Source organism: Delphinapterus leucas, chromosome 17, assembly GCF_059928025.1.
Source record: "Delphinapterus leucas isolate spDelLeu-1000000601 "Yukka" chromosome 17, BTC_Dleu_Yukka2, whole genome shotgun sequence".
NCBI lineage: Eukaryota > Metazoa > Chordata > Mammalia > Artiodactyla > Monodontidae > Delphinapterus > Delphinapterus leucas.
Genome location: NC_143145.1, coordinates 35500682 through 35517634, shown reverse-complemented (window position 1 = coordinate 35517634; position 16953 = coordinate 35500682). Strand labels below are relative to the sequence as shown.

The window sequence follows — 16953 nt, the reverse complement described above, 5'->3', positions numbered from 1 at the left end:
TCCTCTCTACCACACCCTCCCTCCAACTCATGGAGAAGCCAAAGGGACTCTGTGACTAGTCCGAGGCTCTGATGCCTCACAAGGGTGTGTGGTTTGTCAGTTGTTTCATAACTGCTTGGCATCGTTTATGGAAAGAGGATCTTCCTCCCTCAGTTGGTGCTAAAATGCAGGGCTTCCTTTGTGGCACTGTCATCTAGACTTTCATCTCTATACAGCCAGCCAGGGGGCACGTTCCCTGTGGGCTTTTGCTGGGAGTTTGCCCTTCTAAAGGGCCAGTGCTGAGCGTGAATTCCTTCTATGTTTCCAGAGGCCTCGCTCTGACCAAGCAGCCTAAGCTGGACTGGAAACAGTCGTCTTTCTTCAAAATCTAACTCCTTAGCTCCGCAGCGAAGGAGCAGCCTCTGGGCTGAGAAACCAGTGGCTCGAGGGCTCCACCATGAGGAAGTCAGGAAATGCGACCTCAGGCAAAACATTTCCAGGATCTTCCGGAGCAGGTACCACCCGCAGGAAGCCAAAGGCTTCCAGTAGTAGTAGGAATAGAAATTTGGGTACACTCAGTGAAAAAATGATGGGATTTAAAGCCATGACAGCTGGGTTGGAGTCCTGCCTCTAACTTTTACTCGTTGCATGGGCTTGGGCAAGTAACTTAACTTGTCTAAGCCTCAGATCCCTTATAAACTATTATTATGACACAGTAGTTCCTCATAAAATTAGGGAACCAATGAAATGATTGGAATAATATGATTGCAAAAATCACCTTATAAATGCTAAGGTATGTACAAAATATTATTTTGTTGAGAATTAAATGTTCAAGATACAGTGAAGCACACATTTTTCCTCTTAGAACTTGGACACTATTGTTACTGGTGAGACAATATCAAGAACATTCTCTTTGACCATTACTCACACAAACTGGCGATGCTCTCTTTCCCTATGATGTGTAAACACGCCAACTTGGAGAAACAAACAGAGCGCAGATGTGGTTGTGAGAGGTGGCGTACGGTTGCAGAAAGCCCAGATGCACAAGTCACCTAAAAAGGCCACGTAAAACAAGGACAGCTGTTTTTTTTAATTGCAGGATGAGTGTGCAGACCACGGACACTACATTCTTCTGTAAAAACCCTGCTCTTCTGAGACTCACAACTCAGTTCTACCTCCCTCCCCTACTCTTCACCTTGTCCTCCAGGCAGTACTTCACTTTCACTGAAGACTCAAACACCCGGCTCTCAGGGTCCACCCAAGGTGCAATCCCTGGGCTCAAGGTGCAAACTCCAGGCTCTCAGCTCCTGGACTGATGCACACATGAACACCCTGGTTCTTGCCAATCACTTTGTTTTTGTTTTGTTTCCAGGAACCAATTTCTGCTTTTAGGGTCTTTTTGGTTGCCAATCAAGAAACTTAACTTGAACTATCTTAGGCAAAATGTAGGCATTTATTGCCTTGACAATGAAAGGTTACAAAGAATTGGGATAAGATTGGACCTCAGGGGGAGTTAGAGGTAGGACACTTTCTCTAGTTTGTTGTTAGAATAAAAGTGATCCTTTTCCTATTGTTTCAATTAGAAAACCTTAGGTAAGGACCCGGCCCCGCCTGGATCACATGCCCCACACTTGTGCCCAAACATATGAAGTACACATTGTGCAGATGAAGTAGCATTGGCAGCCCTGCAAGAACCACATGGTGGGAGTGGGAGCAACGGCTCCCAGAATCAAGTGGCTGTTATTCCCAGAAGGGAGGGCAAAACAGATATTCTCCTTAATCACTCTGATGGTAATGACTGCACAGAGCAGAAATCATGCATAGAAATTGGTATCTTGGATTCTACTGCCAAGTTCTTAGGTTCTAGATTTAGAACTCCTAAATTGTCAAAATTTTCTGCTGACTCTGAGAATCTCTCTTGTGTGCCCATAGTCCAAAAAGAAAAAAGAGATGATATAGGTTCCTCTTTGGGGAGTGAGGGTAGGAGCAGACAGAGGAAACAGCGTGAAAAAGCAATTGAGGAGAATGGAGAACAAGTTTACCAGGAAATTGTAGTATGATTGTCAGACAATGCTGATGGAGGTGCTATAAACCTAAATGTTTGTGTCCCACCAAAATTCATGTTGAAACCTAATTCCCCAATATGATGATATTTGGGGTGGGGCCTTTGGGAGGTGATTGGGTCATAAGGGCAGAGCCCTCATGAATGGGATTAGTGCCCTTGTAAAAGAGCCCTCAGTGAGCTCCGTTACCCCTCCCTCCATGTGAGGACACACCCAGTAGACAGCTGTCTATAAACCAGGAAGCAAGGTTCACCAGACACTGAATCTGTCAGCACCTTGACCTCAGACTTCCTAGCCTTGAGAACTGTGAGAAATAAATGTCTTGTTTAAGCACCCTCTCTACGGTAGTTTTTTATAGCAGCCTAAATGGACTAAGACAGTAGGTAATCATGAATGTATAGTAGATCCAATTTGTCTTACATGACTTTTTCTCTAGCAGTATTTGACTGGTGGGGTGCAAACATGGAAAAACTGGATTGTGGCTTCATAACAGGGTGGAGGAATTTCTTTGAATTTTCTATGTAAGGTAGAAATGCAGATGAAGAACACAGTTCAGGGTATTGATAGAGAATGTTACGACTAGTAATAGAATAGATTGTAGAATCTCAGCTGGATACAAAGAGACACAAAGAAAGGCAGGCTCATGGATTGGGAGAAAGTAGATGAGAGCTGCGGGGGTTCCCACTTAGGTCAAAGAAGAGTGGTAGGAGGAATAGTTAAACATAGTAATACCAATATGTACTTATCTGTATACTCAAATAGAAAATATATACATTCCTTTACTAGAATAGCCCCTGCACTTACAAAGAAACATTCTTACTCAAAAGTGACATACACAAAATGATGTAGCTATGATACAGTTTATTCTAATGTACTAAACTAATAAAATAACAAAACAACTCATTTCTTTGGGGAAAAAAACAAATTCTATATATGCAGGATTGGCTGGATTGACCATAATGTAAAATACATTAAAAATATTTAAGTACACCACACCTAATAAACCTTTCTATGTAAACAGTACATACTAGCTTTGCTAAATGACCAGACATTTGGAAAAATCAAAACACGGTTGTAAAACAGATACATAAGTTAAGGTTCCTGGAAACTTAGAAAAAGACTGAATTGTTATGCTTTTACCTGTACAAAAAAAATTCTTCAGCCTTTCATTTTCACCTGTATTTTCTTTAACAGAATTAAGCCCCAAATTTAAAGGCTTAAATTCTTTTGTCCTAATGCCTCAGAAATATCAGATTTTCCTTCAAACCTGTTGCTGTCTAAAAAGGAGCAGACCATTTGAAGGGTGGGAAAAACAAAGATATACAGATTTCACTTCTGTGCTACTCATGCAGATTTCTGCTGAGGAAGAGTTCCTGAGTTGGCTACCAGTTCACTCAACTTAGTTCAAAAACATAATAGCTGGTTACAGGATTAAACTGGCATTCTTGTACCAGCAGCAGCTCTCTTTATCACCGAAAATCAGTTAGTGACATTCAGCCCTTAGCTTAATCTGCACAAATGCAATTTGGGAATTCTGTGGTATGACGTTTGCATATTTAAATGTAAAATGCAAAATTCTGAATATGAAAGAATTTATTTTTTAAATATACAAGTTGTTGTGTTTTCTCTATAATTACGTTTTCCATTAACAAATGAAAACCAAAGTGGCAAAAGGAGCTGAAAATTTTGAATGTTCCAAAATGAGGGAACGGGAAAAATTTCCTATATAAAGACATGACTGAGGTAAGCTTAAACTGTAAGAATAATTGTTTATTATTGTATGTAACTGAACAGCAAAACAGCCCGGCCTGAAAGCACTGGATCAGTCTTCCTGAGTCCTCCCAAGTCATGATTCTACATGGCTACAAGGAAATATTTTTAATAAATGCAATTTGTCATCAAACAACTAGTTTTTACATTCTTAAATAACCAACTTTACTACAGCAATGATTTAAATACATGTGCTGTTAAAATAAAAGTTATAAACATACTCTGAATTTTTTTCTTTGCCTGTCAGATAATATTAAAAAGAGATTCCACAACTTCTTGATTCCCTAAGAACTAAGAAGCAAAACACTAAACATAATAAATAAATATGAAACCTGGAAGCCAGGAAAAGGGGATAGAATACTGAATATAATAAACCAGTGTATTAAAAATCCAGTATTTCAGTATTAAAATGTCATCTCAATACAGTTAGGTTTATTGCTACGATAAATAAGCTTCATATTAAGGCACCTGTAATCACCTCTGAGAAAGGTTTGGATTCAAAACAAAGGGAATGTGCAATATAAAACTTTTTTTCTTGCATTCTGATGTCACTACCAATATTTTATCAATTTTAAATGTAAGTTTTTGTATGGCAGTAGATGAATGTCTTTGAACATATTTCCTGAATATAGTTAAAATGTTTATGATACTATGATACTTTAATGAATGTATATGGTACCTTAATTAAAGTATGTGATAGTTTAATGGAAAAATAGGGAAAACCAAGTGAAGATGGATGGCAAAGGACTAAATATCAGAAATATGACAACTTCTAAGAAAAAAAAATATATTGTAGGGACAGTGAGTATGAGCAGATCTTGGCCAAGTCATTGAACTTTGCTGAGCCTCATTCTCTCCATCTATAAATTTCAATCCTGGGCTTCCCTGGTGGCGCAGTGGTTGAGAGTCCGCCTGCCGATGCAGGGGACACGGGTTCATGCCCCGGTCCGGGAAGATCCCACATGCCGCGGAGCGGCTGGGCCCGTGAGCCATGGCCGCTGAGCCTGCGCGTCCGGAGCCTGTGCTCCGCAGCAGGAGAGGCCACAACAGTGAGAGGCCCGCGTACCGCAAAAAAAAAATTTCAATACTACCTGCTTTGTCAAGCTCATAAGGCTGTTGTGAGATCAAATGAGGTGATGCAAAAACACTCGGCAAACTATGAAGCCTTGAACAGATAAATGGTATTATTATAGGCCAAAATAGCTCAAGTTTCTGATATCCCCTCTAACATATAAAGTTATGGCCTGTTCCTTTTGCATCCACTTGAAAACTCCCAGTTTTAATCCATTAGATAGTTGTGGAATGAATGGAGCAAAAATTTATGCAAAGAGAAAATTTCTAAACCTTATTAACCAGAATTGTATAAAATAATTTGCTGTGAGTGGGGAACCCCACTGCTTGCTTGGGTTCAGGCTACCTCTTGACAGTTCCCTACGATAGAGGGAGCAGACTTCTCAGATGCTGGCCTTTCCTCAGCCTCCCTAACCATCTGCTATCATGCAGCAGGCATTGTTCCATAAAAGAATTAAATCTCATAACAGCATATAAGAGTTGTGGGAGTATAAGAAATATAGCTGAGGTCAATCACAGGTACATTCCTCAGCTTGGCACAAAGTTGAAATGGTTCAATAATCCCTACCAGGTTCTCCCTTGCTTGGTCCACAGGCCCTTCCTCCATGTATAGAACAGTTATCTAGGCCAGCTTTTTCCAACCTATGTTCTGAAGAACAATAGTTAGGTGAGATGTTAACAGGTGAAAAACAGATCTTTGTTAAGTAGGTTTGCAATATGCAGGGGGAAATCAGTTTATATACTGCAGAATTTCTCAGTCTTTGATGTACTGACTATACATTCTAAAGAGGAATGGAGTGTACAATATTTCCCAAACTCATTTGACCACAGAATCTCTCCCCACCACCCCACAAAATATCTAGAGGGGCTAACAGCTTTTACAATACTCTTTGGGAAATGCTATTCTAGCTAATTCACCCTGGTTTTAAACATTCCAGGGCTACGTCTGGCTAAAATTACCCTTTTAATTTCTGAAGGAGCAGAATCATTTTGCTTACAAGGTCAACTATCATGATAACCTCCTAGATTCCACTCCATAAGTAACCTGCCCAAAGCAACTTAGAACTAAATTTCCTTAACTACACACTGAGAAATTCAAAGAAGTTATTCTCATGTTAATGAAAATTATAATCCTTTTAAGGAAATCTTTATGTTCTTCCTAAAACATTAAAAATACAAAGATCTAATTCTAGATCTTAGGACCTAGAATCACAATTACTTTGAGGAGATGGGAGTATTTTAATCACATCACTGCAATTAATACTATTACTAACAACAACAATAATAATAATAGGAGGGGGAAATGGAAGGAGGAGGAGGCTGCAACAGCAGTATTGGCTAAGAACTTATTTTGCATCTTAATCCTCATACACACTTTATGAATTTAGGACCTACTATTACATTCCTTTTAAAGATAAGTACACTGAGGTTTAGAGAGATTAACTGATTTACCAAGGGTCACACAAAGTAGGACAGAATCTCAAACTCTTATCTGATCCCTCACGCCATGCTCTTAACAAATATAATGCCATCTTTTATTTTAGTGATGAACAAAAGCATTTAGAGGTCATACTCTGACTGTTAAACAGGAAGATTAAAGCATATTTCTATAAATCCAACTTGATTGATATTTGGATTTCCTTTTGAGCAAACTCCTGTGCCCTAAAGAAGATGTTTTAGGTTTTTTTTTTTTTTAAGCAAAGAAAAATAGACTGCTATTTACCAATGATAAGTTTAGATATGTATGGGGAGGGTTTTAAAAATCTGCATCTAAGGTGAAGACATTATCTGTAGTTTCCGCCATAACTGCAAAACGTTGATACTCTGAAACTCGTTTCTCAAAGAAATTTGTTTTCCCCTCTAAAGAAATGTTTTCCATAAAATCAAAGGGATTTTCTGCTTGAAAAACCTGAAAAGAAAAGAAATATTGTTAGACATTCTGAAGAAGCCAAATTATATCCCACAAGAAGAACAATAGATAACTCAGGTCTCCCAACACCTGTCTAGTCACCTTAAGATCACACTATTCCCTAGGGTCCTGGAAGCACTCAAGGCTGATACATTTTAAGATGACTAAGATCACCTATTAACCTCTTAAAGAAACTATACGAGCATCTCTGGTATTCAAAGAAGCAGAAAGAAAAAAAAAGACTATTTTAAAATGGAAATGAAAGATTTAATGCCAAACTAAAATGACTAAAATGTCTTCACAGCTTGAGAAATCTAAAACACCATAGGTATTATAGGCATTTTCCACAGGTATTACCATTAGATAGTCACATCTACATGATACTACAAAATATTAAATTACCAACAATGTACTGTGGACATAAATATGTTTCTTAGTTCATAAGAGAACATATAATCATCAAATTGATGTTAAGGGACCATGATTGGGGAAGACAGAATAAATGCTGTCCATAGTAACCCCAAACAAAAAGTGGCACATAAGTTGACAAAACTTTTTTACTGCTTCTGAATTCAAGAGGCAGGCCTGGAGATAAAGCTTGATGGAAATGGAGATATTTCTGTGATCCATGAAAAACAATAAAAGAGGATTTTTTAAAATTAGGAATATTCCAGCAGGAATTAGGAATACCACAGATAAGAATATATTCAAATAACCCAATTAAAAATGGGCAAAGGATCTGAATGGACAAACGTTTCTCTAAAAAAAGATATACAAAGGCCAATAAGCACATGAAAAGATGCTCAAAATCATTATCCATTAGGGAAATGCAAACCAAGACTACAATGAGATACCATTTCACACCTACTAGGATGTCTGTAATAAAAAAGACAACTTATTGTGGTCATCATTTCATGATGCATGTAAGTCAAATCATTATGCTGTACACCTTGAACTTATACAGTGCTGTATGTCAATTATATCTCAATAAAACTGGAAGGAAAAAAGATAATAAGTGTTAGTGAGGATGTGGAGAAACTGGAACCCTCATATACTGCTGGTGTTAATGTAAAATGATGCAGTGGCTTTGGAAAAGAGTATGGTAGTTCCTCTAATGATTAAAAACAGAGTTACTCTATGACCCAGCAATTTCACTTCTAGTTATATATCCAAGGTAAATGAAGACATATGTTCACACAAAAACTTATACATGAATGTTCATAGCAGCATTATTCATAATAGCCAAAAAAGCAAACCACCCAAATCTCCATCGACCGATAAATGGATAAATAAAATTTGGTATAATCATACAATGGAATGTTATTTGGCCATAATAAGGAATAAAGCACTGATACATGTTAACATGAATGAAATTTGAAAACATTATACTGGCTTTGTATATACCATATACCAGTATATGGTATGTATCATATATTGTATGATTCCATTTATATGAAATGGGATTTATAGAACAGGCAGATCTAAAGAGACAAAAAATTAATAATGCCTAGGGCTATGGTGGGGATGGAGGAAAGAAAAGGAAATGACTGATTGCTAATGGGTATAGAGTCTCTTTGTGGGGTGATAAAAATATTCTCAAAGTGTTGTGATAGCTGCACAACTCTGCAAATATACTAAAACCATTGAATTGTACATTTATTAATAGGTGAACTGCATGTTCAGTGATTTATATCTTAAAAAAGCTATATGTATTTTTTTTCCAAAAAAAATACATATGCTGGGTGCGGTTGAGCTGTGGAACTCTGTGAAATTGCCTGTCAGAAATACTGCTAAGAGGTGGTGAAAAGGTAAGTTATCACTCACAGCAGGATACAGTGGAAAGAGCACAGAACAAGTCATAGATTCACTGGATTTTAAAACTGGGTATCTTCCAAAAAATCTGATCCAAGTCATTCATGTCATGGACAAAGTAACTAAGACCAACCTAAATTAAGTAGCTTGGTTTTGACACATAGAAGTACTCAAATATTTATTGACTAATCCAAAACTAAAAGAAAAGTTGAAAACAACATTAATGTGGCTTCTATTTAGAATTCTGTATAAATGACAACCGTTTGCTAATTTAAATAATCTCTTATTTTACCAAAAACTAACATTATAAGAATAATTCTTTTTGTAGTTCCTTGAGTTCAAAGTTTAGTTCATGTATTTTAAATTGTCTTGCTTTCTTAATAGACATTCAAGGCTACAAATTTTCCTCTGAGGATCTGTTTGGCTGCATTCTACAAGTTGTGATATATAGTAATCTTAATGCCATTTAGTTTATATTTTCTATTAGTTTATATTTTCATTTTTACTCTCATTTTAAAGAATATAGTCTCAACTTCTAAGAAGATGGAACTTTTTGGTAATCTTTTATTGTTAATTTCTAATTTTATTGCATTAAATCTAAGAGGTCAGTATAATTTCTGCTTTTTGAAATTTATTGAGATATTTTGAAGGCCTGTGGAAAAATAATGTTTTATACTACATCCAGATTTTCTTCTTAGGAGGCATGTTTTATACATCTAGAGTTAGCAAGTTCCCAAAGGAAAAACTAGACTCAGGGGTGTGTAGTTTTCCAATAAGCAGGAGAATGTGGATGTGTGGGTGTGAGGATATGGTGGTGGGTTAAAGGATAGTGAGTTCACTTTAAGGTTTAAGTAAACAAATTAACTTTCCTATAACAAACATATTGTATAACTTAGGAAAAAAAATTTCTTTTAATACATAGTTTATAAATTTCAGAGATCATATTAATGTAATTATAATCTTTATTTCTCTCACTAATGATCAGTAAAAAGAGATGATCTTGCAACTAAAATATATAAATAGTGATATTTTACAGTTTATAATTACAAAAAATCTTTGCCCCATCTGACTTTTTCATCACAGTATTTTTGTAGTTACCAGAAAATAAATGTATTACCAAGAAAGGTAATGATTACCTCAGCATCATGGATTTCATAATTCTTCTCATTAATTTAAACTTCCATTTCCATGCTGAGAAATCAAAACCTATAATTTCTAATTAACATATTATAGTACATAGTAAATTTCTGTGAATGTTCCATTTATGATGAATACAACATGACCATTTAGTGTTCATTTACTGTATGTCTGACACTATTTTAAGTGCTTTAAGTATACCAACTCAACAACAATAATTTGTAGTAAGGATTATTATTATCTTCACTTTACAGATGAGGAAACTGAGACAGTTGTTAAGCAACTTGCCTAAGGTCACATTGCTAGAAAGTGGTGGAATCAGGATTCAAACCCAGGGAGTCTGGCTGCAGCCTCCACCTCTTAAGTCATGTGAAAAGCACACATGAAAATTCAGGTACATTATCTCTGATAAACAAAATGACAGAAATAACTTAAAGACAACTGAGTTCAAAGAGTCAAATTATGACAGTTAATGTCTTCCTAATAATGATTTCCTATTTAAAAGCATTAACCCACAAATTATAACATAGACACATGGGGATTTATCTGAGGGTAAACATATATTTGCATATTGAATCCAATTACTTAAAGATAGTCCTGTTAAACAGATACCTACAATTATGTATTACAATGTAATTTATTGAGCTTATTAGTTCTAAGATTTATCAGCATGTACTTCTGTTATGAATTTCATTTAAGTTTCATTTAAGGATTTTGCAAAATCAATTTGTTGATGTAAAACAAGGCTGTTGTGGACAATTAAAAAAAATAGACTAGTATGTTACAAAAGCTTTCAGTGAAATATAGTACGTATTTTAGAGGCCTTACCTCACTATAACATTTTAGCTAGCAGTGATACGTTTTAAGCACCTTACCTTTGAGAATCCAAGTTCTGAAAGCAATCTGTCAGCTACAAATTCAATATACTGTTTCATCAAAACACAATTCATTCCGATGAGGCCAACTGGCAAGGCTTCTGTTAAAAACTCCTGAGATATAAAGAAAAACAGAATAAAGTAGAAAGAAAAACAATAAATTGTATGTGTTTTCCAAATAAAAAGAGGGTTCTAATTTTATTAATCTTCTAAGTCACTGATCTTGTTCAAGGAAAGTACACTAGGATAAATTCTTCCAACATGGCAAACATCTCATTTGCTTAAAAATGTTTGGGGTGTTACTATTCACATTATTATTTCACATTCTCATATAGCCAAAGTAAATTGAAACTATTACACTACCGGTATTTTTTAAAGTAGCACTTACAGGACCTGAATTTATATGTTTTCTCAATAGAAAGAAAGGAGATACTTTGTTCTGAAATACCCAGGAAAAGATTCACCTAAGATGATTGTTGTGGGGAACATGACTATGAAAGGGAACTGGGAAAGAGAGAAAGCTCAATTAATAGAGAAAATGAGAAAGAAATAGAAATGCATCTGGGAATTGGGAGATAAACTGAACGCCAATTATATTGAAACACAGTGGTAAAGTTTTAATAAAGAAAAAATAAAAACATATTAACCATTTGGATTTAGTTCTAAAAGTGATTCAAGATTTATGCCTTTTCTCTCTTCTCAATATGAAAACTATGGCTGTTAAAGTATGCACTATTAAAAAGAAGTTTAAAAACTTATTTTACTTTTCAACTAGTTCTTTAAAATGATAAAAGTACTCTAAGTGAAGCATCCAGGTCTTTCTAGTTAGAGATCTTTACATGCCCTAAATCATACTTTACTATTCACTAATTCATTTATTTATTCATTCTGTGAACATTTGATGCATGCTTCAAGCTAGATACCTTGCTAGTTTAAGAATACAAAACAAGAAACCATCACTGCCCTCTAGCAGCTAAAAACCTAGACAGCTAAGATAATTAAAATAGTTTTTTATGGCATGAAATTTGACAGATCAACGAGACAAAAAAATAGTCCTGAAACAAATTATAGTATACATAAGATCTTAATATATAATAAAGACTGACTTATAAACCAAATTATAAGTTGACATAATAACTGCAATACATCATCTATTGGTACTGCCAGGTTGACCATATAATATTGCTGATACCTAATTTGACCTACAAAATGGCAATTTCATGTGTCAACCTAATGAAATAATGGTACAAACATCAAAGAAAGAGAGATGTGCTAATTATGTAAGCTTTCCTGCTTACCTGCTCAATTTCAACAGCATTAACAATGATCTCCCTAACCCTTTCTTCTGAAGGCTTATTTACTAAGTATTGAAACATCAGGCAAGCAAAGTCACAGTGAAGCCCCTAAAATAGAAGAAAAATATCACTGTCAAAGGACGTTTAATCAGCTATTTTCACACAGTGAGGTATCAGGCATTATATAAAGTAGTTAGGAATGCAACACTGAACTTCTGGAAGACAGAAGAAGGATTAACAGGGTCAGGAACTTCTTTTCTTCAAGCCTTATTAAAATGCCAATTATAATAACCTATAATGAAAAATTTTCAATGCCAGCAAATCTCAGTTCATTAACATGAAAGAAGAATTAATTAACAACAACAAATCTGCAACCAAAAGCATTTTGGAAAGGAAAACAAAGAAGAACCAAAATGCAAATTCACTCATTTTTAGTGTTTTTTAAAAAATTAAGAAATGATTGAAAAACAATTAAGTATTTAAAGAACAGGTGAAACTCAGAGATTTCAAAAACACAAGTTATATTAAACAAGAATGGCTCAAGATAAAAATAAATTCAGTGTAATGAAAATGGAAACTGAAGAATTAAGGATACCATCTGAAGCTGTATAAAGCAGAAATGACATTGCAGATAACTCAACGACAAAAGAAAGCAAAATTGTGAAATATCTTGAGAACAGAATAGTTATGCAAATATATGAAATGATATAGAAATTAAATAATTGGAGAACAGAATAGTTATGCAAATATATGAAATGATATAGAAATTAAATAATTGGAGAACAGAGCAAGGAGATTCAACCTACAATAATCGGGATTTCAAAACACAGAACAGATGGTATAAAGCTGAAAACAACAGACGAAAATTTCAAAAAAAAACAAAAAGAGAAAGGTCAGAGACATAGAAAGATGATGAAGTTCTAAACAAAATTAACAATTAGAGACTGACAACAAGGCAGAGTCAATTAACATTTCTAAACTACAAAGATAAAGAAATGAATCTGTAAGCCAACAAGGGAGGAGAAGGTGGAAGGAATACACGCTTTAGAGGATTACAAATCAGAGCTGCTTAGCTTTTTCTAAATGAAACAACAAAAACCCAGACAACTGAAAGATAAGACTCAAATCAAGGGTTGTTTTCCAAGGATTATTTACCTAGTTAAATTGTCATTCCCAGAAGAAACCATTAGGAAAAAACCTCTTTAAATAGCTAATCTTAGAAAATTTACTAGTGAAACATACCCCCTCCACTTGACTCAAGAGGATATTTCAAATTACCAAAGGCTGAATTTCAAATGAACTGCTGAAAGGTGACAACGTAGTGTTTATTAGAACCGACAGCTAGCTACCTATTACAGAGATGAGTAAGTCAAAGGCAGGCACTTGTAATTGTTAAATCAATAAGGGAATAAAATTAATTTTGAGGTTTAAAGCGACTCTAATCAAAATCCTAGTGGGGTTGTTTTTAAGTTAAAAAATTAATCTGGAAGACTAAATGGGCAGAATCTTTTAAGAACACTTTAAAAATAAAAGTTATGAGATTTAGCCTACTAATTATCAAAACATAAAAAACTACAATAATTAAAATAGTTTATTATGGCATGATATTGACATATAGGTTAATGAAAAAGAAAAAGCCCTGAAACAGATTTTAGTATACTTGAAGTCTTAATATATAATAAAGAAGACATCACAAGTCAATGGAGAAGGAAGGATTACTTAAAGAGAATTGGAAAAACTTCCGAAGAGTGTGTGAAATAAAATTAAGTTACATTCTAACTTATCCTACGCTTTACTTATATTACATTCCATGCTTGTACTAAAGAAATTTCAATGGCATTAAAGAGTTAAATGTTCAAAAGCCAAAACCAAAGTATGTGTGACTATTTAACTCATCTCTGAAAGTAGATCCCACGAATTTCAGGGTTTTGTACATTAAAAGAACAAACAAGGGACACACAATTTTTGAGGGCAGGAGCCCACTCTGTCCCCCTTTGCCTGGCAAAGTAATAGAGCTATCCTCTTCTATTTCACCCAAAACTCTGTCCCCTGAGATTCGATTTGGCACCGGTATACAGAGAGGCCAAGCTTTCGGTAACAATTTTGGTGATCACCAAGGGACTGCCTCGGGGACGGTCCGGGGGGGTGTCCCTAGAAGCCAGATCACCTGGGACCCTTGCCTGGAGGCCGAGCCCCCAGTCATAACCCTGTCTGCCATCCTGGCAGCTGGAACTCTGAGGTGGGAATGGACAGAGGAAGAGGGACCGCCCTAGCAACTGCCGAGGCACTTTTTGCCTTGAGGACATTCCTCTCTTCCTCTCTTCCTCCTGCCTGGACCGCCCTGGACGTCCTACTCCTAGGAATTGTTTTGGGGAAGCAGAAAAGATAGCGTCTGATGTCGCAACACCTCTGCCAGAATCTGGGTAAGTCCCTGGGAGTGCACTCCCAGGCTCCTTCAATTTTGTCCCTCTGAAGAACTTTTGGTTCCATCTGGGGAACGCTTGGTTCCCATCTGGGGATTTTCTGTTTCAGAAATCCCATCTGTAAGGCGCAGCTTAGACTAAGGTCATGGGATAAGTAGGACTTGGAAGCAACCACTCTGAGCTTTGTGCTGTCTGTTTTTTTCTGGCATAAGGCTTCCGTCTGCTGGCGAGGGTTCTGTTTTGTTTTCAGTCTGCTCGTGAGTGTTCTATCAATCAAATATAGGAAGTCCTCCTTCTTTTTCTTCTCCTTCTTCTTCTTTTCCTTCTCCTCCTTCTTCTTTTCCTTCTCCTCCTTCTTCCTCCTCTCCTTCTTCTCCGTTTTCTTTTTTTCTCCTTCTCCTTCTTCCTCTTCCCCTTCCCCTCCTTCTCCTCCTCTTTCTCCATCTGACAGCCCCCTGGGAAAAATCTTGGCAGACTCATCGACCTATAGTTCTAAACCTATAACTAGGAAAAAAATGAAATTCTATTGTAATTCTGTTTGGCCAACGTACATTCTTGAAAATGAGGAAAGATGGTCTTTGTTTTTTTTGTTGTTGTTGTTTGCGGTACGCGGGCCTCTCACTGTTGTGGCCCCTCCCATTGCGGAGCTTAAGCTCCAGACGCGCAGGCTCAGCGGCCATGGCTCACGGGCCCAGCCGCTCCACGGCATGTGGGATCTTCCCGGACCAGGGCACGAACCCGTGTCCCCTGCATCCGCGGGCGGACTCCCAACCACTGCGCCACCAGGGAAGCCCAAATGAGGAAAGATGGTCTTTGAATGGTAGCCTAAATTATTATACTATTCTCCAGCTAGAGCTGTTTTGTCACAGGAATAGAAAGACAGGAGAAATTCCATATGTTCAAGCATTCACGCAGTTACATAATAAAAGTGAGCAGCTAGGTAACAAGCTGATGGTACAAAGAGAAAGGAAAGTCATTTTGCCTAGAGCTGGTTGTTTCTGAAGGGAAAGGAAAATAAGGAAGACTGAGAAAAGAGTTGTACATGTTTTGTTCATGGGACCATGTTTGTTGTAAGTATGCATGTCAGTACATTGACTGGTTGAGACGTCTTTGAATAACAGGGCTCACTAACAGGGCTCACGTGTGACAACACTAGGGAATCTGTCCTATTGTGTCTGGTTTTGCCTGTGGCAGAATGTTGGCTGGGATTTTCCCTTCTGGACTAGCCTTGTTATGGGTGATCAGAGCTCTGTTCCATCTTATAACACCCCACCCAGGGTATTTTTACAAAATTGGAAGATCTTCAGCTATTCCCCCATGAAAAGGAATTGTTATTTCTCTCCCCCTGTGCCTGGGCCCGCCAGAACACTTATTTTATCTAGACCATCTCTAGTTCCTGAGACTGAAGAAAAAGGCAGGGAAAGAAGGCCTTTTTAAACTCAAGCAAAAAAACTCTGATCTCTGGTTCAGTTTTTACATAAAAGTTAACTTGTAAATGAGCTCTATCTAATTGACTTAAAAGTAAACACTTACAAATTATATCTAAATGTCTAGAAAAATGGCCAAGATAAATTTTAGGACCACATGATCTGGGAAATATTCAGTACTGAATTAATATCTGCTATTGAAGGTGGCTTAAGCTTGTTGGTTTGATTAATATAGACATGTCTTTAGAGTCATCAATGTTAAGTAATGCAAGTGAGATAAGAGCTTTTGGGTAAACTCTTTAGGAATAATTCTCCATAAGAAAGCACATGTTTTTAAAGTTGTGCATGTTCAGGATTTTCAAAGATTGGATTAAATCTAGTTGGGTAAATGGATTTTGCTGGGAGTGGGCTAGGGCAAGACCAGATTCCTATTTGCCCTTGAAATCTTTTCACTTTGTATAAAATGAGTAAGTATTGTTTGGCAGTTTCTAAAGGTTCTTTTGATCTCCAGCTAACTTTGAGATTCTTCAGAGGGCCCCTGAGGCATCTCAGAGAGAAATATTTAACTAGGATTATTTGGTATGTTAAATTAAATGTAATCCGGTCAAGTTAAACGTAATCCTGGTTATTGTAACCAAGTTTCTTTACCAATTACATTGCAGTCAGATGCTTAATTGAGCCCTTGTAAGTCTTTCTGCTGCTGTACTCTGATGCTTTTGCAAAGGTACTTCATCTTCAAGAAGACTTATGTGAAGGACCCCTTTTGACAAATACAGGTCTCTGATAAATTTCATATCATACAGCTGAGCTGGTTAAGAAATTTTAAAATCTTGATGGAGAATCTGATGGCTTCATAAAAAGTTAGCAAAAGGATTAGTTACTGAGTGGGCTGGTAAATAATGTTTATGGTTTTCCCAGACATAGGGAAGCTCTTCCCCTCAAGCTACTTATGACTTAGAACAATTGGGTAAATTACACCTCTGTAGGAAAAACTGAAATATTCTTTTATCTCTGCCTAGTCCCTCCAGAAATTGGAGACTCTTGGGTTATGAAAATGGGGGTAATTTTAGAGAAAAGGATTATGTTTCAATAGATATGAAATTCTAGTTCTGTTAATTGAAGTTTGAATTTATGAAAGTTATTGTGTTAGTCACACTTTTGCCCTGATGTTTAGGAGGAAAGGAAAACTACC

The 16953-nt window shown here is 36.5% G+C and overlaps 1 protein-coding gene across 2 annotated transcripts in view; it reads right to left on the bottom strand.

The window, feature by feature from the left end:
- Window positions 1–920: 920 nt before the first annotated feature.
- Window positions 921–16953, bottom strand: part of RRM2B (ribonucleotide reductase regulatory TP53 inducible subunit M2B) — a 39699-nt gene continuing 23666 nt past the window's right edge. The window contains exons 7-10 of one of the 2 annotated variants that reach the window (XM_089898850.1): window positions 11915–12019; window positions 10617–10730; window positions 6607–6792; window positions 921–1031 (exon numbers count right to left, since the gene is read on the bottom strand). In XM_089898850.1, the coding sequence (XP_089754976.1) occupies window positions 6640–6792; window positions 10617–10730; window positions 11915–12019 (372 nt within the window). In that variant the 3' untranslated portion in view covers window positions 921–1031; window positions 6607–6639. Of the gene's footprint in view, window positions 1032–3009; window positions 6793–10616; window positions 10731–11914; window positions 12020–16953 lie in introns of those variants that run through there. The other variant, XM_022584670.3, reaches the window with a different exon arrangement.